The 25,050-nt window shown below is 43.8% G+C and overlaps 2 protein-coding genes across 2 annotated transcripts in view; both read left to right on the top strand.

The window, feature by feature from the left end:
- The window catches only part of mta2 (metastasis associated 1 family, member 2), a 29,971-nt gene extending 10,511 nt beyond the window's left edge, over nucleotides 1-19,460 (top strand). Inside the window, exons 2-18 of the mRNA XM_040038673.1 lie at nucleotides 351-418; nucleotides 2,788-2,881; nucleotides 9,327-9,444; nucleotides 10,272-10,335; nucleotides 10,458-10,575; nucleotides 10,677-10,779; nucleotides 11,773-11,872; nucleotides 12,851-13,039; nucleotides 13,182-13,256; nucleotides 13,355-13,413; nucleotides 14,377-14,477; nucleotides 14,723-14,862; nucleotides 15,009-15,237; nucleotides 15,379-15,468; nucleotides 16,214-16,332; nucleotides 16,632-16,774; nucleotides 16,997-19,460. Of these exons, the coding sequence (XP_039894607.1) occupies nucleotides 351-418; nucleotides 2,788-2,881; nucleotides 9,327-9,444; nucleotides 10,272-10,335; nucleotides 10,458-10,575; nucleotides 10,677-10,779; nucleotides 11,773-11,872; nucleotides 12,851-13,039; nucleotides 13,182-13,256; nucleotides 13,355-13,413; nucleotides 14,377-14,477; nucleotides 14,723-14,862; nucleotides 15,009-15,237; nucleotides 15,379-15,468; nucleotides 16,214-16,332; nucleotides 16,632-16,774; nucleotides 16,997-17,150 (1,964 nt within the window). The 3' untranslated portion in view covers nucleotides 17,151-19,460. The remainder of the gene's footprint in view (nucleotides 1-350; nucleotides 419-2,787; nucleotides 2,882-9,326; nucleotides 9,445-10,271; nucleotides 10,336-10,457; nucleotides 10,576-10,676; nucleotides 10,780-11,772; nucleotides 11,873-12,850; nucleotides 13,040-13,181; nucleotides 13,257-13,354; nucleotides 13,414-14,376; nucleotides 14,478-14,722; nucleotides 14,863-15,008; nucleotides 15,238-15,378; nucleotides 15,469-16,213; nucleotides 16,333-16,631; nucleotides 16,775-16,996) is intronic.
- A 3,086-nt stretch (nucleotides 19,461-22,546) lies between these two features.
- Nucleotides 22,547-24,978, top strand: cth1 (cysteine three histidine 1). Its single transcript, XM_040038688.1, has 2 exons — nucleotides 22,547-22,710; nucleotides 23,820-24,978. Exons 1-2 carry the CDS (start codon nucleotides 22,702-22,704, stop codon nucleotides 24,696-24,698), a joined length of 888 nt encoding a protein of 295 aa, XP_039894622.1. The 5' UTR covers nucleotides 22,547-22,701; the 3' UTR covers nucleotides 24,699-24,978.
- Nucleotides 24,979-25,050: the final 72 nt, after the last annotated feature.

Below are 25,050 nucleotides of genomic sequence, written 5' to 3'. Positions count from 1 at the left end.
ACTTTAATTATTCATAATATTGTCACATTATCTGTAAGATTAAAGTCAACTGTTGAACGGCGTATATTTTAAAGTAAAGGCTTTGCCATCAAGTAGAACCTGAAGCGCATGAAGTACAAACATCACTAATGTCAGATAACTTTGCCGACATGTGGCCAACAGTAATGTTTTAATGTTCTTCAATATTAAAACGATTGTATTGCTGCATAAACATGTGACATAAAAATCAGTCAGTACTTTTAAAAGTTTGCTGCTGTAAAGTATATTGTTATAGTTCTTTACTTGATGAGTACAGGGACGTGGGCTGACATGTAATCCATTGTAAGCTGATTCTCTACTCTTTGTTTCAGATTATGTGTACTTTGAGAACTCCTCCAGCAACCCTTACCTGATCCGGAGAATAGAAGAGCTCAATAAGGTAGGTTGGCTTTTTGTTTTTTTCACAGTTTTATATTTCTCTCAAACAGCTGTGTGTACTGTAACCTGTTTACCTTCTGTAATGCACCAAAACTATAGAATATTCTTCCTATTCAAAGTGGTTACCAGGATGTTCTGGTGACTAATTTCATTTAAATGAGGGGGAAAATGAGACTAGTTGATTGCATTGTTAGTGTTGTGCTGAGCACCAGGAGGACTGCATCAGCCCGAGTGCTGATTGTTGAACACAGTGACTGACGGGTTAAGCCCCCAGTAACCCACCACAATGGTCGCTTTGCTCAGTGCCACAACCTCGTCTTGTACTTAGTTTTATTTATAGCCGCCATTAAGGCACAGGAAGCTGCTGGAGTATTGTTATTGAAGACTAAAATGCAGACAGAAAGGCCCACAAACAAACAGCAGCTGTAAAGGCCTGGCAGCGCATTAAAAAGGAGGAGAACCCAGCATGTGGTGATGTCCATGAGATCAAGACTTCAGGCTGTCGGTGCCGGCAAACGGTTTTCAACCAAGTGTTTAAATGAACGTTTTATTTTCACTTATTTAATGTGTCCAGTTAGTTTTGAGCCACTGAAATGAAGGGACTAAAAAGGTTTTTAGTGTTTTTGTTCAACCCATCGAATTACAGCTGACAGTCTGCACTTCAACTGTCGTTTCATTCAAAATTCATTGTGGTGATGTGTGGGAGTAGAAAAAGTTAACTGGAAACCAAGACTTTAGTGTTTGTGTTTTTTCCCCACAAACTTACTGCAGTATCATTACAATGGTGGTAAAGACTGACACGATGGTTCACTCAGTTTCATCCCAACTGAGCAGTGCACGGCTGGTTGACAGGCTACAAACGTGTGACATGTGATGTCACGTGAAAATCTGCTCGCAACACTGGCAGGTTTGCCCACGCACAGGCTGCAAAGTGGAGGGCAGCACTGTGATTGATTAATCCATGGAGAATATCTCGAGTTGATTAATGTTGCTAGATGTCTGTTACGGCCCGGTCTTGGGGTACTGGAACGCTATAACATAAGGTTTGTAAGCAAAATGACCCCGGCCTGGTCCCCAAAACCACACCAAGCATCAGATTTTGAGCCATCATACATTACCATCTGTAAAGCATCTGATTGGCAACGGACACATTTTTCAGCATGACAATCCCAAAGATGCCAGGATGCATCCTAATTAGATGCCCGAACACCTCAACTGGCACCTTTTGATGTGGAGGAGTAGCGACTCTACTCTGGCTCCTATTAAATGACTGAAATTTTTAAATTTTGTCTTAAAAAACTTAAAACCTGATTGGAAACCTTCATTTTTGTACTGTGAAGACCACAATCATATTTAACGAATCCATTTCATCACTTAAAATGCAAACATAAACTGTGACTTTCAACAACTTGTGTACAAATTTTGAAAGCAAAGTTTTATATACAACTTTTTATCACTACTTACATAAACAATGCAAACTATTTAAAAATCAGCAGTAACAACAAGATGCAACACGGTGTATTTGTGCCTCTCCCAAAAATGCTTCCTGTCTCACACAAGCCAGAGGAGCGAATCACGCAGGAGCTGTATACCTTCTCCTGTTTTCTACCTAGAGACGGCTTCACATTTGCAGTCTGCCTTTGGCTTTTTGGCCAGTATCTGACATTCAGTAGTCACCTCATTGCTTTGACGCACAAAACCACAAAAAAACCTGAGTACACAATAATCACTAATCAGTAATCTGTAGACTTATTATGTTCTTGCATCAGAAGGATCTGTGAAAGCCAATGTAGCTCCAGTACTGGCTTTGCAAAGATGTTCCAAAAAGTAAAAACCTGAGCTGTGTGAAAGATGTTTGAGAACGGAGCACCACCATGCTGCACAGCAGTTAGCAATGAGATGTTCCATAGGTGTCCTTTCCTTATATGTAGCACCAATAACGAAATCCAGCATACCCACCAGAGGAAAAGCGCACACAGCTACATGACACAACAGAGGCCACACACACACTTTGGTTTGTAAGTCCAAAGAAAACAAGCCAGTGATTTGTCTACTGGTGATGAACTGTATGCTTGTTTCCAACTCATCTCCTGACTTTCAGAACCAGCTTTTGTTGTTGTTGTTGGTGTTGTTTTCCTTTTTCCGAGTATTTACTTTGAGTACAGTGTAATCACGACAGACTTGTCATGATTTATAGATAATAACTTAGAATCTGGTCGTTATCAAGGCTAAATAAGCCACCAGTGGCTTTAATCAAAGGAGGAGGAAGGTACAAAGTTTCAGTTTTTAGATGATTATGATGAGTAGGAGGGAATTACTCTAGTACATCATTGTGGTTCTAATTTGTAATTACTGATTCTTCACTTGCAGACAGCCAATGGAAATGTGGAGGCAAAAGTGGTGTGTCTGTTCAGGAGGCGAGACATCTCGGGCAACCTCAACACTCTAGCTGACAGCAACGCAAGTGAGTAGCAACCAGTGAGCCAGAGCTCCTCCCAGTGCTCATCTTCTCCAGTCTGAGAGCAGCTATGATGTGGCTCCACTCTTTTAATAAACTTCACACTACAACTCCAAAGCACTACTACACTAATGGTGTTTCAGAATTTTTACTCTAATTATTTATTTATTAAATGTTTACACAGTTTAAAATGAACCAGTAAAGGCTTTGATTCCCAACCCCCTGAACCACGGTCGGCCATGGTTGCCGGAAGGTCGCCGGTTCAATTCCCAGCTCTGTCTGTCTTGGTCGCTGTGTCCTTGGGCAAGACACTTCACCTACCGCCTACTGGTGATGGCCAGAGGGGCCGATGGTGCAATATGGCAGCCTCGCTTCTGTCAGTCTGCCCCAGGGCAGCTGTGGCTACAACCGTAGCTGCCTCCACCAGTGTGTGAATGTGAGAGTGAATGAATAGTGGAACTGTAAAGTGCTTTGAGGGTCTCAAAAAGTGCTATGTAAATGTGTGTGTGTGTGTGTATATGTGTGTGTGTGTGTATATATATATATATATATATATATATATATATATATATATATATATATATATATATATATATATATAAATAATAATTATTACTATTATAAAATAAATGTATGAAATGCACTTACATTTGTACTGAAATTAGCCCAAAAACTGCTGGCAGCTACACGCTGGACTTAACTAACTGGTGGGACTCACACAAACACACTGTGCACGTTCTCTTGAGTCAGTTTGGCCCAAGCAGCTCCCACAGTGTTCAGTGGGATTGAGGGTCAGAACTGCAGGCTGCCAATTCCATCCACTCTATTCCCAAATTCTGAATGTGGTCTCTGATAAACTCCTTTCGTTGATGGCAAGTTATCATCTTGGAGTTCAGTCCCAGACTGTGGTGTAATGGGATTACCACAGTCTTGATATCTTGATTGCCTCCAATGATAACAAGCCTTGTTTTTTTTCCAGTGAGGGAGATACCGCTCCACACCATCACATGCTTCTAACTCCACAAGCTAGGAGCCTGCAGACACTGTAACTGATTCAGTTACTGCAATCATCCATAGAAATTTCACTATAACACCAGTGGCTGGACTGAAAGACAGCACAGAGGCGCTAGTCATGGCAGCACAGGAACAAGCTCTGAGCACTCGATCCATAGAGGCTGGGGTCTGTCACACCAGGCAAGACCCCGGGTGCAGGCTGTGCAAAGACGGTCTGAAACAATCCAGCACATAACAGCAGGGTGTAAGATGCGAGCAGGCAGGGCATACATGGAGCGCCATAACCAGCCGGTTCCACCCTATGAGCCCAGTGTCTGTTCTGTGTGTTAGTAGAGGGTTGAAGCAGTGAGTTGTTGGTAATGGCATGCACACTGCTGGAGACTGATCACTCAGTCATTAGCCCCTCCCCAACACCAGCTCTACCTCCTTACTCCTCAGGCTGCAGTTCTGCAGACAAAGACACGCCCACACGGATGCATTGATAGTTCTCCCCCTCTCTGTCCATCAGCATGCACGCACGCACACACACACACACACACACGCACACACACACACACACACACACACACACACACACACACACACACACACGCTGTTTGGTTGTTTTTGGTTTTTGTTTGTTTGGTTTTTCTTTTTAATGGTCATATGTTGGCACTTGTAGCATTTGTCCATAATGTGTGCCATCAGTGTATGTGCTGGCAGCATTCATGTGTCCTCTTTAAAGGTATGGCTGCTCTTTAAAGGAGGCTGAGCAGTCTGTTTCCCATACGTGGTGGATTTAGGAGATATAGCACACGAGCTGAACATCCCCAGCTGATCATTATTAAATAGCCATGCCGGTCTACATCTATCTATAATATTTAATATTTGTATTTATGTATTATTGTGCTAGATGCCAAAACTACATGTGTATATATGTGTGTGTATGGTTTTTAGTGTTTTTTTTATTTATTTTTTTTATCGTTTTTATCGCTAACTCTATTTCCCTGGGTCTTTTCCCATGTGTTATAAATAAATCTTGGTACCGGTACTGGTTTTATTTTGTTGTATTTATCCGTGACAACTTAAAGGCCAGTCCGTGAAAATACTGTCGGACATAAATAGAATAGAATAGAATAGAATTCAACTTTATTGTCATTGCACATGCACAGGTACAGGGCAACGAAATGCAGTTTGCATCCATCCAGAAGTGCTTTAGTGATATAGATATATTACAATATATATTAGCAATAATATAGATATGTGAGTATATTACAGAAATGGGTCTATTATGGTATGTTATAATGTACACGGTATGAAGTATGTTGTGAATATTCTATAACTATAAGTATGTACAGGCTGTAGTGAGTACGAGCTATGTACAGGATATGAACAGGATATAAATATGAAAAACTATACAGAATATGAAATAAATAACTTTACAGAATCTGAGATATACAGCTATACAGAAATGGGAACTATGCAAGTTGTAAACAGTTGTAGGGTTAAAAATTATCGTATGTACAGAATGATTATTTACACAGAGCTATACAGTAGTGCAGTTAAGATAAGTGAGAGGTGTAGATAATTCTACAGAGGCTATATAAAGGTGCTGGTGGTTGTGAGTGGTGGTTCAGTCCATGTTATTATTGTGTGTTTGAGGGTACAGTTGTCCATTGTGTGTGTAAGTGTATGTTCAGTCCATGTTTTAACGTGGGTCAGATGTCAGGAGGCAGAGTTCAGGAGTCTGACAAACCGATCCGTGGCGCAAAAAAGGTTGAAACCGCTGAGCTAAAACGGCTCCCGAAACATGCTCTTTTGATTTGAATTATGTAGTACTAAAAGCTCATGTTTGGCATCTTAAATGTGATGAATTTAATTTCTAGTGTGCCAGAAAACAGTTGAAGGTGACTGACTAAACGACGGCCTGCTGTGGTAACAGTTCTAAGGACACCTTACACGATGTTCAGAGAATGCGGTTTAAATCCAGACTGATTTTTGCATGAATTAAGAGAGAGCTTTTTATAGGATAATTTGCAGATTCTATAGATTCCAAGTCACTGCTAATGTTAAACTTTGTTCATTAGTAAGTAGTACATGATAAGAACAACGATGTTTTCACCTAATTGCATTAGTCTTCGTCAGCAAAGCATGTAAGTGTCACACACACACACAAAGATTTGACCACAACATATTATGTTACTGTAATATAATAAAGACTTCCCAACAAGTCTTGCACTGAACATAATTACAGAGAAAATGAGTCATTGTTGAGCTTTTTAATGGCTGTTAGCTTCCACTGTGCTATGTTAGCTCTCTAGTTAGCCACCAGTGCACTGCAGCCATGATGTGTGAGGTAGTAAAGAAGCAATGAGCTGATGCTGGATGGAGCAGGTCATTGCTCATGTATAATTGGCAGAAGGAGGGAAAATATTTGCAAGAGAAGACGATAATAATAAAATTAAGAATGAATTCTGGAGCACTCAGAGCTTCACACTGTAACAACAGCCTGACTTCTTCAGTGATAATGAATGAGTGTGTCTGGCAGGTTTGCTGTGAGAAGGGAATTTTTCCCAGTGTGCCACAAAAAAGTGAATGCTTTTAGTTGGAAAAAAATTAGAACATGAATTGACTGTGGTGTATCACACTTGTGGATCATATCGTGTGTATTTGTAATGCTTCAATGCAAATAGCTACATGGATCAGTAAAGTAATGCAAGAGCACAATAGACCCACTTACACACAAGTTTGGCCAAGTCAAATCCAGACTGTCCCCAGCCCTCGAACTCTCTCAGCCTGGGCCATGATAAGCTGCACAGTCTTTAAATAGAATATAATAGCCTTTTATTGTCGCTGTACGTATGCAACCATATTGTGGGTGCTCCACACCAGCTGTGGATCGTGTAAAATTATAAAGCGCTGTATTCTTACTTGCTTTGACTGCCTCGTGCAAAAGGCTAAAATGGCTACTGCAGGATTCTAACAAACACGTTGTTGTTTTGTCATTGAACATGACAAATGTTTTCAGGCCAGTCTTTGTTTGGTTTTGGGTTTTTTTACTCATGTCATAAAATAGCTTAATTTCCAAATGTATCCAGTTTTGCTCGGCAGGTGAAACTGCAACTAGCATTTGGAGTTCAAATACGTCTCGTTACAGGGTAGTTACAGTGTTCCTAATGTCACTGCTTAACTGACTTATCAAGATTGTTTTATAGACAACTTTAAAAACATGCTCGACACACTAATGTGTGGTGCACTGAAGTATGACAGAGGCACACAGTGATCCATCGTTGACCTTTGTGGGTATAAGTAGTCCTGTTCTACTCTGTTTAGGTCTGGGTTGGTCGCTTCTAGGCCTCTTAGTGCTGAAGAAGTGCACGTTCTGTACTGCTGCTCGTTAGGACCAAACCTTGTTTATTGGACTCGCTTGTTTCATTGCTGCTCCCTCCTCTTCCTCCTTCTTTATACTCAAGTTCTTTATGCAGAACAAAAGGCCCTTGATCTGTCCACAGGGCCACAGCAACCAGTGAGTTAATTGTGATGCATCTGGAGTCTTTGTCAGATCGGGGACAGTGCGTTTCTAACAAAGTATGTGTTTTTCTCTAGAAATGTGCCCGTCGCTCCTTCTGTGTGTGCTGTGTCTTCTTTTGTGTGTGTGTGTGTGGAGTTGGGGATACATGTTGTGGAGGGGGATGGGCGCTTTCGGTTTGGCACACAGGGTTTCCTACTTTGTCTGGCAGGGACTAGCCGGACCGGTGAAGGGGGGGGGGTTGAGAGGTTAACAGAAAAGGGGTGTGGCTTAAGGTACCATCCCTCTCTTTCTCTCCTGTGCCCTCACTGACAGGGTTTCCTGTGGTTCAGTGCAGGGGCGGGGTCCACAGAGATGGGAGTGAAGTAGTCCCTCCCCTCCTTCTTACAGCAAATCACTTGACCGCCTGAAATTCAGAATGCGCAATCTAGTGGCGAAACACACACTCACACGTGTGGCTTCGTTTTTTCACATCTCTCAGTGTCTGAAAAGTGTCTCATGGCTCTGCTAGTGTCAGATAATCAGATTGCTTTACAGCAAGTCCACTAATAATATTTACAACAATACTAACCAGTGTCAACCTGCACTGCTCTGTGCTGACTGCTGCTTTAGTTTTAATCACTGGAAAATCTACTTTTTTAATTCTTGATTTTTTTGTCATTACAAAATTAGTGTGCAATTTTTTTTTTCTTTGAATATCTAAAGCAGCATCTAAAGCGTCTTTGTTATTCAGTTACTGTGGTTGGACTGTTGCTCTGCACTTCATTCAGACTTGGCTTCGCTCACACTACAGGCCTCGATACCTCGGGAGTGTTTGTATGAATGAGTGAATGAGGCATGTAGTAAAAACACAAGAACCAGTCCATTTACAGTGGTTGCATGTGCAGTTTCTCTCCCTCTGTGTAGCAGTTCAATGTACACAGACTGAAATAAATAGCTGCTGTTATCCGTTTGCTTTTATGTCACTGCAACCATCTTTGGGCTGCTTTGCCTATTTTCTAACAGCCGTGGGTCTGCTAACTGTACACCTGGTTGAGGGGCTGGTACTGCAGTTACTCACATGTTAATAGTAGTAACATTTTTCTGCCATTTGGACCATTAAAGTTAACTTGAGGATTCACTTTTCAAAACTATTAGATTTTTTCCTACAAGGCTTAGTTTCACTTCTTTCTTCTTCTTCCACTTAAATGGGTGCAGGAATAAATCCTTGGCTATTACCCACCTTCACTGATTTCAAAACACTAAAAGTGTTTCTTTTCTTTTTTTAAATGCTAACTTTTTCTGAACACAACAATGCAGCTTTTGGAGTTTGGAGATGTTATTTGCCAGGTTTTAATGAACCTTAAGGTTTGAACATGAGTACAACTCTCACAGAAACTCATCTGAGTTATCAACTCTAAGCTATATAATCAACCTATTTTCAGCATGAATACATGACACACGTACACTTAAAGCCACATGGGGATAGATGAGAAAATGGCAGCTTTGTGGAGGAGCTCTGAGAGGAGTGAATCTGCAAGTGTGACTGTGGTCAGATTCTCAGGTTAGTGCTTCGCTTTCCCTGCGTCCTTATCAATCCTCCTACACAGCTTTCCTTGACCTCATGATGTTTTCCATCAAGGTCAGGAAGAGTGAGTAGCAAAGGAGATGGGAGGTCATTTTTGGACATACCAAAGGTGTCTTCAGTCACAGGATTGTGTAGCAAAGCATCTCCAGTGTTTGCTGCAGTAAAACCAGTCTCTGCTGGAGGGTTTACTTGATTTGTCTTGTGATCTCAGTCACTGCATGAAGTTTCACCCATTTTTCTCTGCCTGCTGTGTCCACATTCAAACGTTACAAGTTAGTTATGTTATAGCTGTAAACTCAGAGGTTCGTGTCTTCAGTTCCTAACAGTGACTCTTGCTAATTCTGAGTTCTTTCTGTGTCTAGGAGAGTTTGAGGAGGAGTCAAAGCAGCCACAACTGTCTGAACAGCAGAAACACCAGCTCAAACACAGAGAACTCTTCCTGTCTCGACAGTTTGAATCTCTACCTGCCACTCACATACGGTAAGTGACTACCAGCAGAGCCTTATCACACACCTGCAGTTTAGTTACAGCTCTGACAACAGCCATGTGCATTTGGGACTGATCTGCTGAGAAATGGTCCTGGCTGTAACCATTCTCACCCATTGAAGGGGTGATCAAATCTGTCCCTGCACAGCACCATACATCACCGCTCCTGCCATCACTTATTCTTTCCTCTGTAGTCAATGAAGTCCTAAACTTGACGACTGAATTTGCTTCTAAACATTTGCCCATCAGTTCTAGTTTGTATTGTTACCTAGTTTGCTAAAGATTACAGTGATCGTAGAGAAAGACAGTTTGAGCGTGGTCATTGGTGTCAAGGACTCCAGAGCAATGCTGTACTCTCTTACATCAAAACAGACAGTTGAGCTGTCCGCTTACTGTGACCCCTGAGGTGTTTCAGCCATGTGCTACTGAGAGGAGGCCCTGGACTGGGCCCAGGACACCAGGATCACACCTCTTGGCTGGTTTGGGAACACCTCTGTGTCTCTGCTTAGACTTCTGCCCTGAAACCTTGATCCAGACAGGCGATGAATGGATGCGTGTTATTCATATGTTGCACCTTGTTAAAAGTCAAAAATGATTTCAAGCAGCAAAAAAAATGAGCAAGAAAGTTTTTGATTATGAGATGCGCAAATTATAATGACCACAAAAAAGGCTTGACACTACATTTCTGTTTTTGTTTTTTTAATCCCCTTTTTTGGGGACTGAATGTGGCAGGGATGTCATCAAACCAGATTTTTCCTTCTTTTTTTACTTACTGAGAAGATGCATTTGTGTCTTTGACATCCTCTCTGTGCTCTCCTCAGGGGAAAATGTAACGTGACCCTTCTCAACGAAACAGATGTCTTAGCCGGGTACCTGGAGAAAGAGGTAAACATGCCATCTGTTTATTTGTCACATTACTTTGATGCTTAATTGTTCGCTTCGATATTTCATATTGCAAAGAGAGTGGCACTGTGAAGTGGCTCTAACCTTTGCTCTGTTCTGTCCAGGACTGTTTCTTCTACTCACTCGTATTCGACCCTGTCCAGAAGACCCTGCTAGCAGATCAAGGCGAGATTCGGGTGGGCTCCAAATACCAGGCAGAGATCCCTGATAAGCTAGCTGAGGGTGAGCAGCAAGCGTGTTCAAGTTGTTTTAATACATTTACATTATTTATTTTGAGGAGGTGTTGGTGTATTAGTAGTTCAAGCCATTTGTCCCCGTCTCAGGTGAATCAGACACCCGGGTCCAAGAGAAGCTGGAGACCAAGGTGTGGGATCCCAACAACCAGCTCAAAGATCCTCAGATCGACCAGTTCCTGGTGGTAGCGAGGTAACGCTCGCCTGCCATCTGCCACCCGACTACATCGTCATTGCTACAGCTTGTTTCCATGGCAACTTCTAAATTCGCCAGTTTTTAGATCATGTTTAGCACCATCTTGTGTCAGTACAGAACGTGACATCTTCAGGTTGGTTGGCTGGTTGTGGCCAATAGACTTTATCATTATTATTAGACTGAATTAGTTTATATTAGCTCGCCAGTGACAGAACCGACCGCCAAACTCAGGGAAACGAGGGGACTTCACGTTTGTGCTGTCGCTGGATGTAACAGTGAGTTTTATGTTAAGAAACAGAGCAGATACTGTCCACTTTCACTGTCTGAGTGATTCTTTGTTGTTTGGCTAGCTGCACGTTGTAAATGAGAACAGTGTGGAGGCGAGGCTGTGAGTCAGGTGACAGGTGGAGTCAGAAAGTGATTTTTCCTCGTATGGCTGGATGTACCGAGTGGTGCGATCAGCTGATACGATCAGCTGATACGAACAGCAGTATTTTATATAATAAAATAATTCTTTTATATTAGGATGCTAGGATTTCCAATCGTGCTTGGGTAAGAAACACAGTTATGTTTCCTTACATTTCACTAAGTTAGTGGTTCTGTTATTAGTTAGCTAACACAGTCCAAGTCTGTGAGCAACAAATAACCAACCTGGTGATGTCACGCTCTAAACTGTTGTAAAACATTAAACTTTAAGCACTGATTTCTTAAATCCAGCTGCACAGACAGAGTTGCGCTCAGTGCTGTAAATGAGCCTTTATACATGCAGTATTTCATGCCCACTTTGACATCACATTAGTTTTTATCAAACAGTGTAAATATGATGCGTGTTGTCACGGTACATAGTGTCATGCTACAGTGGAGTATGTAAAGCTTGCCTTTAAAGGCAAATCTAACTGAAGCTACCAGTCAGGTCACACAGGGCCTCAAATGGTTAACACTGAATGTTTCCTGGTTTTTACTGAGCAGTCAGTGGTGTGTTTGTTTCAGGGCTGTGGGTACGTTTGCTCGGGCCCTGGACTGCAGCAGCTCCATCCGCCAGCCCAGCCTCCACATGAGTGCAGCTGCAGCATCCAGAGACATCACACTGGTGAGACATGAACACTAACCAAAAGTTGCTATCGTACTCCACCTGCACTAACACAGGAAATAATGAGCAATGACGGGGCAGTGCTATGGGTGAATTTTTAGTTCATAGTAGGGCTGTGCGATATGACCAAAATCTCATATATAAGACATCTGTCGTCCTGACAACGATATAAATCACAAAAATGTAACATTTTCTGTAAATTCTGTGAATCTCAGGCAGCTCAACTTGCGTGAAGTGTTTCCACCTGGGCGTCACGTAGCTGGAGTCGAGTGTTTTAGCCGATGCATGAAACGAGACATTTTAGACATAAGTTGTAACGGACACCATCTTTCAAAGTTTGAGTCTAAGGTTTGTTTTTTAGCACCTGACGTCTCTTGTTTTGCTTCTGCTCAATAAACTCTTTCATGTGATTCAGTTTATTTTGAAAAGTCTCAACAGGATCTTGAGCTTTATTGTGAAGTGTTACGTGGAAAAACTGACAAGCGGACAGCGGAGCCACCCGATGGTTTTACCGTCATTGTTGCTAACGACAACACCTAAAAACAGGCGCTTGTCCGTCCCTAGTGTGGTTATATTAAATATAAGAGAAAGAGAACTAAAATAACTGATAACGATAAATATCGTTGTATCGAACAGCCCTAGTTCATAGTTACTTATTTTCTACATACAAAGAGGGAGAAATTTCACTTCTTCAAATTTGAAATCACTGGAAGAGTTGGATTTTCTAAAAATATCGCTTTTAAAAATCCATTTTCTTGATTTGAGACGTTTAAATATGACACTCTGTGTACGTGTTGTTTCCACGATTATCAGTTTTTTGGGTAATACTTTGGGTGATAATGGTTTTATGACGCCCAGCCCTACTTTTGTGTGTCACAAAGGGGATTTGTGCACAACAGCTGACTTGCAGGGTTCTGTATTGTTTGTGTGCGATGGAAAACTTTGGTCAGTCGTCTTACTCCCTGTCTCTGCCTTTAGTTCCATGCTATGGACACACTGCAGAAGAACAACTATGACCTGGCCAAAGCCATGTCCACCTTGGTTCCTCAGGGAGGTCCGGTGCTCTGCCGCGATGAGATGGAGGAGTGGAGCGCCTCTGAGGCCATGCTGTTTGAGGAGGCGCTGGAGAAATACGGCAAAGACTTCAATGACATCCGCCAGGACTTTGTAAGCTCTCCTCAGTGTTTTTCTCTCACATTATTCACGTGGGCATTTGAACAGTAGTGATACAGATATTCAGTGCTGAAGAGGAAGTTTAAGCTGCACTCTGAGTCCTGGGATCAGCAGATGTTTCCCTTCTCTCCCTCAGCTGCCCTGGAAATCCCTAGCTAGTGTGGTCCAGTTCTACTACATGTGGAAGACTACTGACCGTTACATCCAGCAGGTTTGTCGACAGCATGTTGTGTTTAACGGCATCAGCAAACACTTTCAGATGTTTTGTTTTCAACAAAAATCTCCCGCTCTCTCCACGTCTTCTCTCAGAAACGACTGAAAGCAGCAGAAGCAGACAGCAAGCTGAAGCAGGTGTACATCCCTACCTAGTGAGTATTGATGACAGCTATCAAGTTTACTAGTTTACAAGTTTACCATTACTATTGGGGACCACCTAATGTGCTTTGGGTTGTTATCGCAACGCAGCCAGAGGTCACATGACACCATTTGTATACAACACCAGCGTCACAACAAAGGAGGACGTCGAGGTGATTGTTGTCAGACTCTGTGACCGCAGCGTTCTGGTTTTGTGTCACCGGGTTTCAACCATGGCGTTGTTTTATTTTTGTGAAAAAGATGCTCTCAGGAGTCATTGATGCCACTCAGCAGCCAATGGCATGCAGTCTGTTGGCGTTACACCTTCAGACCGCCTTGGATCGCTTTGAACCCCGACTGAGTCTGCAAGCTTCACAAGGGGAGGACTGGGACTGTTGTCAGAGTATCAAGAGCTACCACAGACATGCTCAGCAAAGTGGCTGCAGCTAGGCGTGGGAATAGAGAGCTCATGTAGAGAACAGTGGTCCGTCAGTCTGCTGGCCACGGATCACGCTAATCGGTCCATTTATGCTACAATCAGTTGGGCAGATGTTTAAGGAGCCCCAGCAAAGTGTTGATTGAATAAAGGAATGAAAACACTGTTCAAACAGTAAAGACTTTATCATTGTCCTTTCTGGTAGATGTTGGGAAATATGATGCTGGATTTGTGATTGTCATTAGCTATTTAAACCACAGTCATTAAAGTCTTACCATAGATTTAATTAGATTAAAATGTCACTTTTGGATTAATGAATAAAGATATTATAGTAGCACAGCTTCAAATAAATACAAGTTACAAATGTAACAAAAGCCAAACAACTAAAAACTGTGTTTAACGCAGAAGCATTCTAACAAATAAGCCATGAGGTATTATGACGTGAGGCAGTAAACCAGCACCTTTCTGTATGTAGGAGAACTGAACCACATGATGGAACATGCTTCACTAATTGTTGAATAACTCTGTCCTCCTTCACCAGTACCAAACCCAACCCCAACCAGATCATGGTGCCCAGCAGCAAGCCTGGGATGAACGGAGCGGCGGGCTTTCAGAAGGGACTCAGCTGTGAGAGCTGCCACAGTAAGTGTGCACACAGGCTGGGTTTAGATAAAGTCTGACCCACACTGGTTTGCAGTGGGAGTGTTGACTGTCCACACGCACACATTAAAATAGATGTAAATACAGTCTTTCTTTCTTATGCCACCAACTTGTTCTGATTACCGGCGATCACAGAAGACCCATGTATTACTGGCAGGTGTTCTTCGAGGCACCTGGACCTGACAGATACAGGTGCTAACTCACTAAATCGTTTGTCTCCAACCCAGCGGCTCAGTCTCCTCAGTGGTACGCCTGGGGTCCCCCAAACATGCAGTGCAGACTGTGCGCCTCCTGTTGGATTTACTGGAAGAAGTACGGAGGTCTGAAGACTCCCACACAGCTTGAGGGTGCTGCTAGAGCTGGCTCTGTAAGTCTCCCCATCGGCTCTTTCTTTAGAAATGTGTTTGAATGAAAAGCAGTAAAGAAATCCACATGAGCTAATCAGCAGACTTGGAGTGTTTCGGGCTGTCTTGCACCTCCTTAAGACTAAATCTGTTCTTTCTGTCCGTCCAGGAGTCAGGCCCTCGTGGTCACATGACACGCCAGGAGGTACAGGGAATGTCACCGTTCACCCGCAACGAGGGTCGAGCCAAGCTGCTGGCCAAGAACCGCCAGACATTCATCCTGCAGACCACCAAGCTCACCCGCATTGCTCGGCGGGTGTGCGAAGACATTCTGCAGCCTCGACGTGCTGCTCGACGCCCCTACGCCTCCATCAACGCCAACGCTGTCAAGGCTGAGTGTATGTGCACACTCACCCCCTCTTTCTTCTAAGCTCATTTGAACCTACTAACAAGCAGCAAGTTTGACAGCTTTGTCCTTCAGTGATGTTTTCAAACCTCCTTAAATGAGTTCAACAGAGTTTATTTTTTTATTTCCTCAGGTATGATCAGGCTGCCCAAAGCCACAAAAACTCCAGTGAAGAGCAAGCTGGTGCCTCGACAGTCACTGGCCACCATAGTGAAGGATTTGGGTAAGAACGCAGAATGTGACCAGCGCACTGAATATGAAGCTGTTCCAAGTTAATGCTTCCTTTAGATTATACCACATGTATTTATTAAAGTCCTCTACTGCCTGTGATGCCACATGTAGGTTAGTGTGCCTTCAGCCAATCAGCTGAGTTCAGTTTGTGTGATTTGGACTACTTTAATTTTTATAGCACAAAAGGACGAGAGCACAGTAGTAAAGTAGAAACAGCTCCATTATGCTGCTAACACCTTCAGCTCTTTGCAAGCACCTGCACCGACACCATGCTAACACTAGGCTAGCCAAGAACCCAGAGTAACGCTAAAGCTGAGTGAATGCAGACCCCAGATCAGCAGTCAGACCCTGAACTTCAGCAGGTACCAAACTGATGAGCCGTCTGGCTGCAGCAGTAGAATCACCGTGACGATCGCTTTAAAGTGTCTTCATTTGTGCGTTGTCGGCGTTGTCCATACCTTACTGCTAAGACAAGCATCAAGTGTGTCTTCATAAGGATATGGATTTGTGTTGCTGTGTGGGACTGTAGCCTGAGGTTTATATTGTTAAATGGTGATTATGAGACGATGTGTTTCAGGATATTTATTGACAGAGTAAATCACTAAATCTTATCAGCCTTTTTTCTCTCGTCAAGCCTTGAGTGTCTTAGAAACACTGTTTGTTGGCCTTGTTTTTGAAAGATGCTAAAGAGATCAACTTGCCCTGCTGCTTTTGTCTTCTCTGAATTGTCTTCGCAGCCATCTCTGCTCCTCTGAAACTGAAGGCAACCAGAGGACCCCCGACACCCATCAACAGGAACCAGGCCAACCAGCCTCGAGTGGGCCAGAGCCTGCTGGGGAAGAGAAGCTTTGAAAGCGTCAGTGTTCTTCTCACATGGCTTATATTTAAGAAAATATGCTCCTTTTGTAACTGCTACAACACACTCATCTGCTGCCTGTTTTCATTCTTTTCCTCAGAGTGTGCATGTAATTTCACTCCTCACAGAACTAATGGCTGCTAATTTCTTGCATTTTATGTTGGGGCCTGCTGGGCAGCTTGTAGTATAGTAGTGCATCATTAAATCCAAAAAGTGGTGGAAAGCCAGCATGTTTTACTCTCGTGTTTCCTTTTTGCACTGCAGTCTGATCAATTGTTGTTTTCTTCATTGGTTCACAGGCTGCAGGAGTGCCATACCCAGCCAATGGGAGGCCATATACTTCAGGTATGAGAACCACCTCTCAGTCTGTCATCAAGCGGCAGAAAGTGAGCCAGGGAGAAGCTCCCAACCCTGTGGTGTTTGTTGCCACAAAGGACACCAGGTACATGGCAGCACAGCACTTCCTGATTTACCACAGTAGATCATCAATGCCCCAACTTAACTAAAGCCAGCAGTCTTTAGCACACAGACATGCACAGTCAGCAGGATCACACACAGACGGGTGTCATCAGAGTGACTTGGGTATTACACACAGTGTTAGCTAATTGAAGCATTATTGTGTCAGAGTGGATGTGTGTTCTTATCACTGGTCTCTGTGAACCAGGGCTCTGAGGAAACATCTCACCCAGTCTGAGATGCGCCGGGCAGCAAGGAAACCTCACCTCCTGGTCCGGATCAAACTGCCGCCGCCGCCACGCTCCCTAGCCATGCCCCTCGTCCCCTCCAACACCAGCGAGCCCATCGTCCTGGAGGACTGAAAATGAGGGCTGAGGGTGGTCTTTTAACAGGACATGGGGGTGGGGTGGGCAGTGGGAGGGGCTGTGTTTAAGCCATCACTTATAGGCAGCACAGTACAGCATACAGTAGTCTTCTTTTTTTTTTTCCTCCCCCATTTTCAGTGTCATGTTCCTTTAGTCCTCTTTTACTTCCCATAAGTTAATGTGTTTCTCTCTCTGACACACACACACACACACACACACACACACACACACACACACACACACACACACACACACCTATTCAGTAAGCACACATTAAACCCTCAGGGCTCCGGCATACATGCTGAATTGGTCGCCAATGGTAACCCTGCCTCGGCTCCGTACCATTTATACCAGAACTTAGAGTGCAGTGTTGTCCTGAGTGGTAGGCGTCGCCACTATCGGAGGAGGAGAACTCAAAACCAGAAGCAGATCATTTTTTAAAGTTTCCAGTCTGTTCTGTGCACTCGGAGGCTCTGAGCTGCTGTGCTCTGGTCATTGAAATAGTGTTAAAATCCAACACACAGCAGCAATGGCACAAATGCTGAGAGGCACGACTGGCTGAAGTGACAGCAGAGCAGCATCTCGTACCAGCAGATGTCACATCAGTTTGTTGTAGAGCAGCAGCCAGCGTGATGGAGCCCTCACACTCACACTTGCCCTGCTTTTAAATGTGTCATTTAAATTCATATATTTTTCTTCCTGAAGCAATGGTGATAAAGCAGACATTGTTTGACTTTCCCGTCTCTTATCTTTGTGTAAATATATGCATCACTGAAGGGGCGACACCCTTACAGGACTGTAGGACAGCTTGAGCAGGCCCAGGGTTTGCCTCGGTTTCAGGATTCCTCTCGAGCCTCCTTTCCTCCATCCTAGCAGAGCAGAATCATCGGGTGGGCTGTGGTGATGGAGGGAAATGTGGTGTTAGTCTGCCGCGTGTTGTAACTCTTTCCATGGCTGCAGTCTGTCATTCAGGCCTGGAAACGTTCAACACACTTGACTTTACGTTCAGTTCTCTCATTTTAGGAACAAACCTCAGAGATGCAGGTGTGCACACCTGTCCACCCACTGGAACGGTGTGTAAATGTCACAGGGTCTGACCTAGACTTTACAAAGACGCAGAATCGGAGCCTCATACAAACCTGTTTCCTTCTTCTGGAGCTCCATCCATTATTGAACCCTCTGTATCAAAATAAGAGTTTGAGCTGATTGTGTTTACTAACTGAAAACACTGAAGACTTCGTCTGCAGTTGTTTTTGGTTTAGTTTGTTCCCCTCACTCAGTGCGTCTGCACAGAGGAAATGGTAAATCACCACTCTGGGCAGCAGCCAATCAGGTTTCTTTGAAATAGGTTTTTATTCCAACAGCCACTCTGTGCTTTGCTTACTGTAAATTGTTAGTACATACAGTAGGAGAGGTGCAGCCGACAACAGAGGCTGCTTACTCACAACTCAGTTATCATGAATTTGGCTTTGAGATCATGTGTGGGATTTCTGCAGAAGTCCAAAACGAAGCCATAATGTGCAGGAGAACAGGCAGCGAGACAGTCTGAAGGAACAGGACGGTGTTCCTGATGTTAGTGGTCAGTTCATAAATGTGGGTCGAATCAAGCAGAAAATGTATGCAAAAACACGGGGCTCTAGGAGTGGAGTCAAATGGGAAACACACCTTGACCTTTGACCCTTTTGTCTTCATGCAGCCTTCATCCTGTTCTGTACATGTGCTGATGTTTTGGTTCTGACGGGATGTGAGGACTGTGCGGAGGACTCTTCTGCTGTTTGTGGTTTTTATTTTCTCTTTGTACCTTTATCGGAGGGAGAGTGCTGAAACCGAGCTGTTGGATCCTTACGATTCCTCTGCGTCCGCGGCAGTGATGACTTTTTTAAGCAGATTTGGTCCCGATGTGAGCTTTGTAATATTTCCTCTCAAAAAAGAAATTGAATTGTCAAGTTTGTAGCAAATGCTAATGTGTGTAAAGAAAACTGCAGAAGTGGAATATTGAAAACTTTTAGTTTTGGTTTGTTTGTTTTTAATTTTGTACATCTGAGGTGTGTAACTCTGTTAATGAGGAGACTGCGCTAACAGGCTACTGTACGTGTGAAGCATCTCTCCTTCATCGGGTGGGTGGACTGCTTCTTTTAACCAGGACTGACCTTCAAAAGGGACAGGGTGTGGATTTTTTTAATGATGGAGAGACAAACATGCCACAAGTGAAACTTTTTCTCAAGTGTTTTTTATTCCGATGTCTCTGTATCCTTTAATGTATCTTGATAAGAAAAAAAATAAAGATTTTTTTTTTCTTCGTGGTCAGACATCTTTCACATCTGCTGCCTCACATCAAACAGCTGGAGCTTTTCACACTGTCAGCCTGATTATGGTTTCATCCTCTTGGTACACAGCAAAGGCCTCCTCTTGGAAATCTTTCAAGCATTTCTCCATTTTTATACTTTGACATGTAAAGAGCATCGACTCCTGACCCACACGCCACATTGGGAGCTTACAGACACACAGCGGCCGACCCCATTCTGACCTACACTGTTGTCACGTTTCTTTTTATCCAGTTTAGTCTGACAGGACCCCGCTGTGTGTTCTTGCTTCTGCTTCTCTGTGACGTCCTGGAGGTCATGACTGACTGCAAACTGGTCCAAGCAAAAATGTGACAAACATACGAAAAATAGGAAATCAGGACGGTGCAAACACATTTTCACACCACTGTAAATAAAAACCTCAAAGGTGCCATTTGGATATAAAGTGTCAGTTTTAGCAATGACTTCAGTCATTTCTTCATCAGGACCATATATTTCTGATCATGGCACATTTTTGTAATTTCCCTTCTGTATATCACCACAGACGGGTTTAAATGAAACAGCTTGTGACTGAAGTGCAGACTTCCAGCTTTAATCGCTGATGGGGTTCTGAGCTCGCTCAGTAGGTTTTCTCAAAACCTTGTGAATGTGATCAGTTGAGAACGAGGGTTTCCACAGTGACCCCTTGATCGGCAGCACTGGCTCAAAAGTAATTAGCTCACTGACAAGCAGCTTCATGGCCAGGTGAGGCGTGTTCCTTTGCTCTTTAATAATAAATGCAACAGATTAAAGAGATGTTAATGCGATAGCCAGCGCCAACCTCTGATGCCGACAGCTTTGGTAGTTAAACAGTCTTTTTGCTCTTACAGAGAACGAAGCCACGGGCCAGCTTAGCAACATCCCAAACACCCTGAAAGAAAACTGAAGTGGTGATCACAGAATTCTTTCTTTGGTTAAGGAAAAAGCAGATTGCCTGGAACCTGATGGTAGAAACGATGCGACTCAGGTGTTCTCACTGCCTCGGGGGCTGGGAAGGTTGCAGTCTCTTCTGTTCTGCTATGATTTCCGCAACATTGTTACAAACAAGCCTGAAGTTGATATAAGAAAGCGCGACAGCTGAACTTCAGTGGGACCTTTAAACAGGCCCATGCAGAGTAGAAGACAGAGTTCTGTACATGTGAGCTGAAGCAAAGATTCAGCACTGATAGCAGAGATGGGTTATTTCTGCTAAACAATGCAATACTGCAAAACACATTCATTTCACCTATAAATAATAATAATACATTTTTTTGAGAGTGCTTTTCAAGAACCCAAGGTCACCTTACAAAGAACAAAATTAATAAAATGAGCAATAGTCATAAAATAAGTTAAAATTGCAACACAGAACTTGACAACAGATAAAATCAGCTTTCTTATGGCTGGAGGAGAGTTCCAGAGCCCAGGAGCAGAGGCACTGAAGGCTCTGTTCCCCACAGGGAGAAGACGTCAGGAACAGGAAGATGAATAGCAGATGAGGATCTGAGAGGGCAGGGAAACAGTGGTGATATGAAGCAGTATGTCATGATTTATGAGATGAATCATCAATTTGCATATTCTGGACATTTTAATGACCACTAAATCACTCTGATTATTTACTTTCCACACGTTCCAGCTTTTCCCAAAAAACTGGTGGCTTTTGGGAGAGCACTTAGGGCCAAATTAAGAAAAAGAATTGTGTCAATTTTGAGATTAAAGTCGAAATTTCGACATTAAACTACAAATAGTATATCGGACTGGACGTGTGGAAATATTTTTGATGCCTGCACCCCAGAACGCCACAGTAAAGACGATGTTGCTTGCAACAACTTGCTAGAAGCAGCCTGCTGCAGACACTGAAGGATCTGAGCCTTCATCGAGAGTAAAGCTGGCTCAGGCCCTTTTTGTTGGCAGACCACTCCAGCTTGTGATCCAGATGAACTCCCAGATACTTGTAGGACGTGACTATTTCGACATCAATCCCACCAATGCAGACAGGGGACGGTCGGGATCTGCTTCTGCCAAAGTCCACCACCAGCTCCTTTGTTTTGGCCACAGTCAGCTGCAGGTGGTTCACCTCACACCACCTCAGTGATCAATCAGTCCTCTGTACTCCTTTTCTCTTCCCATCTCCACGCTTCCAATAATGGGCGTGTCATCAGAGGATTCCTGGAGGAAACAGGTTTCTGTGACGTACTAGAAGCCTGCACAACTTTGACTGTTTTCAAGTATTGGTTTTCAGCATCACAGGGAAATAATGAGAGCCTTGGTTGGAGGGCACGGAGCAGGAAAACCTGCAGCAGACACCAGAACCATCACATAAACCAGAGTTTTAGATTTTCTGCAGTGTTTTCACTCAGATCAGCTCAGCCGCATGAAATATTTCACTAGTTTCACCAGAAACATGAGAGAATTTGTCAGTGCCCAAGGAAATGTCCAAAGGTGCTTAGTTAGACTCTGAGTGGAAAGACTTTGTACACTGACCTTCAGATGGCTTTAATGTTCAGACCTGTAGCAGAGATCAGGCTCTGGTCTTTAGGAGCAGGGCTGTGTTCCAATAACCTGTAGAAAGGTTCCTAACAGAGACGTGACCCAGAAGGACTTGTGTGGCGTCTATAATAAGAGTGTTCCAATACTCCAAATATTAAGGAAAGGCGCTTTAATGCTTCCTTTATTGCTCCTTTAGCAAAGATACAGAGGACCATCATTAATCCACAGTAATGGACCATAGCTGAAAACAGCAACATAACAAAGTGGAGCAGAAAGCTTAACTGTAACTGCATTTTCCATTTCCTGCAATAACCTGCTGATGTTATTAAAGTTTTTAGCATCAAATGCACAGCTGAAGTCTGAACATCACACTGGTGGAATAAAAACTACTTCCTGTTTCGTTGTTGCTGCATGAACGCAAAATGTTGTATGATGTAAATCAGGGGTGTCAGCCCTACTTAATCCACGGTTACCAACCGGCCCACAGCAAAGCGCTCCCTGCAGACGTCATTGTGACGTAGAGCCGAGCGCACCTGAGCAGCGTTTGTGCTGAGAGGCGGGACGCTGAGCGGAGGTTTAAATGACAGCCGCGCAGCGCGTGCTTCGGTGCTCGTGACCCAGGGACAGCAGGCGCGTGGAGGCTCGTGGCCTTGTTGACGGTGCAGGTTTCATTGGTTTCTGTTCGTCAGACGCAGTTTCCCACCCCCCACAGCCTTACACGCAGCTCTGCATTTGCAGCCATGTTTAAGGTAACCGCAGCACATGAGCCGCACCTTTTAGCGCCTCCACACATGCTTCAATTACCCACTTCAAGAAGTGAAGTGGGTAATTGAAGCATGTGTGTAGTTATCAGGATCGGGGGTCTACGGTTATTCCTGAAGGTCTGTGAAGCAGCAGAGCTTTTATATCAGAGTGCGCTTTTTATCCCATGGTGAGAATGGTTGGTTCTGTGAAACTAGTTTGATTTTTCAAACAAGTGGTTGCAGTGCGTGCTGGTCCATGACCCTGGTTGCTTTTCTTGTACTGGGGTCCTGCTGGTAGGACTAACTTAGCCACAGATCTGAGTTTGTTTTTTTTTTTTTAATATATAAAAGTAACAACAATTGTGCCTCCTTAGCTGAATCCTGCTGATAGACTTAAACTGTAAGTTACATGAATTCAGACAATTTCACACTGCCACAAAGTTACTGTGAGCTTATTTAGCTCAGTGTGCTTTTGCAGCAATCGCGGTAACCAGCCTGGCTGAGGATGGTGAGGGTCAGTCTATGCAGGTCAGACTTTAGGAAGTACCCCTCGGGTCTCTTTGACACATGGGGTCCAGCGTGTGCAGCCAGTTTTAAAGCATGACTCTGCTTAGATTGCAAAACAAATGTGAGTTACGCTCAGTTGGCTGTCCTAAAGAAAAGTTCTCTGGTTTGTATCTGCTACGTTTGAGTTTACTGTCCATCTGGTTGTAATTATGTGAGTGTGTTTTTCTTTTTTAAAGTGGAATGGCAAAGTTGAAGAGCTGACTGGCTCCCTATCAAAGCTAGTTATTCAGTTCCTCTGGTCTGTGTCCTGCGGTCACTTTTGAAAGACTTCATGTATGCTGACCATGTCCTGATGAGATTTGTCACTTTCACTTAAACTGCTGTCATTTCAGTGGAGAACCCGGTACATTGTATATAGTCTATATTTATATCTATACAATCTGTTTTTAGACATTAAATCCCATCATTTTAAGCAGATGTTGAAATTGCTTTCCAATATCAAGCACCTTGAGGTGACTCTTGTGATTTGGTGCTATACATTGAAAAATTATCAGAAAGACCAGGCAGAACTCGATACATGTTTAAAACGCTGACTTCTCTCTTTACAGACCAGTAGCAAAGACTTGTTTCTGCCTTCACCTGAGCTACTGGACAGCATGCAGTCTGTGGAGGAATCTGACGGTGACTGTGGTGGAAGCGCCGTATCGTTGGCCGAAGCCCTGCTCCCTGTGACGGAGTCCTCACCACCTCCAATCCCCTGGGTCTGCTCAACCCGCTACAAGACGGAGCTCTGCACCACTTACTCAGATGATGGTTTCTGCAAGTATGCCGAGCGCTGCCAGTTTGCCCACGGCCTCCACGAACTCCACGTTCCCTCACACCATCCAAAGTACAAGACAGAGTTGTGTCGCAGCTACCACACAGATGGCTACTGCTACTATGGCAACCGTTGCCTGTTTGTCCACAGTCCCACAGAGCAACGCCCCACCCTCCGTCGTCGCAGGAACATCCCGTGCCGCACCTTCCGTGCCTTTGGGATTTGTCCCTTTGGAACCCGCTGTAACTTCCTGCATGTGGAGGGTAAAGATGAAGACGGCCATCACGATTTGGCCAGTGTTGGTGAAAAGACCGCATTTGTGCAAAAGCCCAAGGGGTGGAAACCTCGGGGAGCTCTGTGCCGCACCTTCAGCACCTTTGGTTTCTGCCTGTACGGAACCCGCTGTCACTTCCAGCACGGCCTCCCTAACAGGATAAAAACCTCCAGTCAACACAATGGGTTGCTGTCCACATGTGCGTCACGTTTGCCTTCTGCATCAGACTCTTCAGCCTCGTCATCTCCTCCACCCACCACCCCAGAAGCACCAGCGCACAATGCTTTCACCTTCTCCAGTCAGCACTTAAATGATCTGCTCCTGCCACTGGCCCTCCACCTGCAGAAGCTGGAGAGCACGAAGGCCCAGGATATCTGGGCCAACAGGATGCTCTAAACTGCTGCTGAACACTACTTTCTTTTTTTCTTTTTTTAATATGTAATTCCCCCCACTTTACCCCAAGGGTTTTTTTGTATATATGTTCCAATTGACTTGAGCTTGTTTCAGAAGGCCCAAGCAGGCCTTGGCAAACATGACTATTCAGTCATGGATCAGTCTGGAGTAGCTCTGGAAAGAGAATCTTACAGGTGCAGCTATATGTGTAATATTTTTAATTGTACATGGCTATATGTCTGCCCAAAGCACTGTAAATAAACCATGTTGCTTTTTTTACTAACTGCTGTGTTTGTGTGTTTGGCTGGGCTGGATTAAAGTTGTGGGGTGACTGACAGAAGTCCAGTAGCTGCCT

This window comes from Simochromis diagramma, unplaced genomic scaffold (assembly GCF_900408965.1).
Source record: "Simochromis diagramma unplaced genomic scaffold, fSimDia1.1 OVJJ01000336.1, whole genome shotgun sequence".
Lineage (NCBI taxonomy): Eukaryota > Metazoa > Chordata > Actinopteri > Cichliformes > Cichlidae > Simochromis > Simochromis diagramma.
The sequence above is the reverse complement of the archived record's forward strand: the minus strand, read 5'-3'. Positions and strand labels throughout refer to the sequence as shown.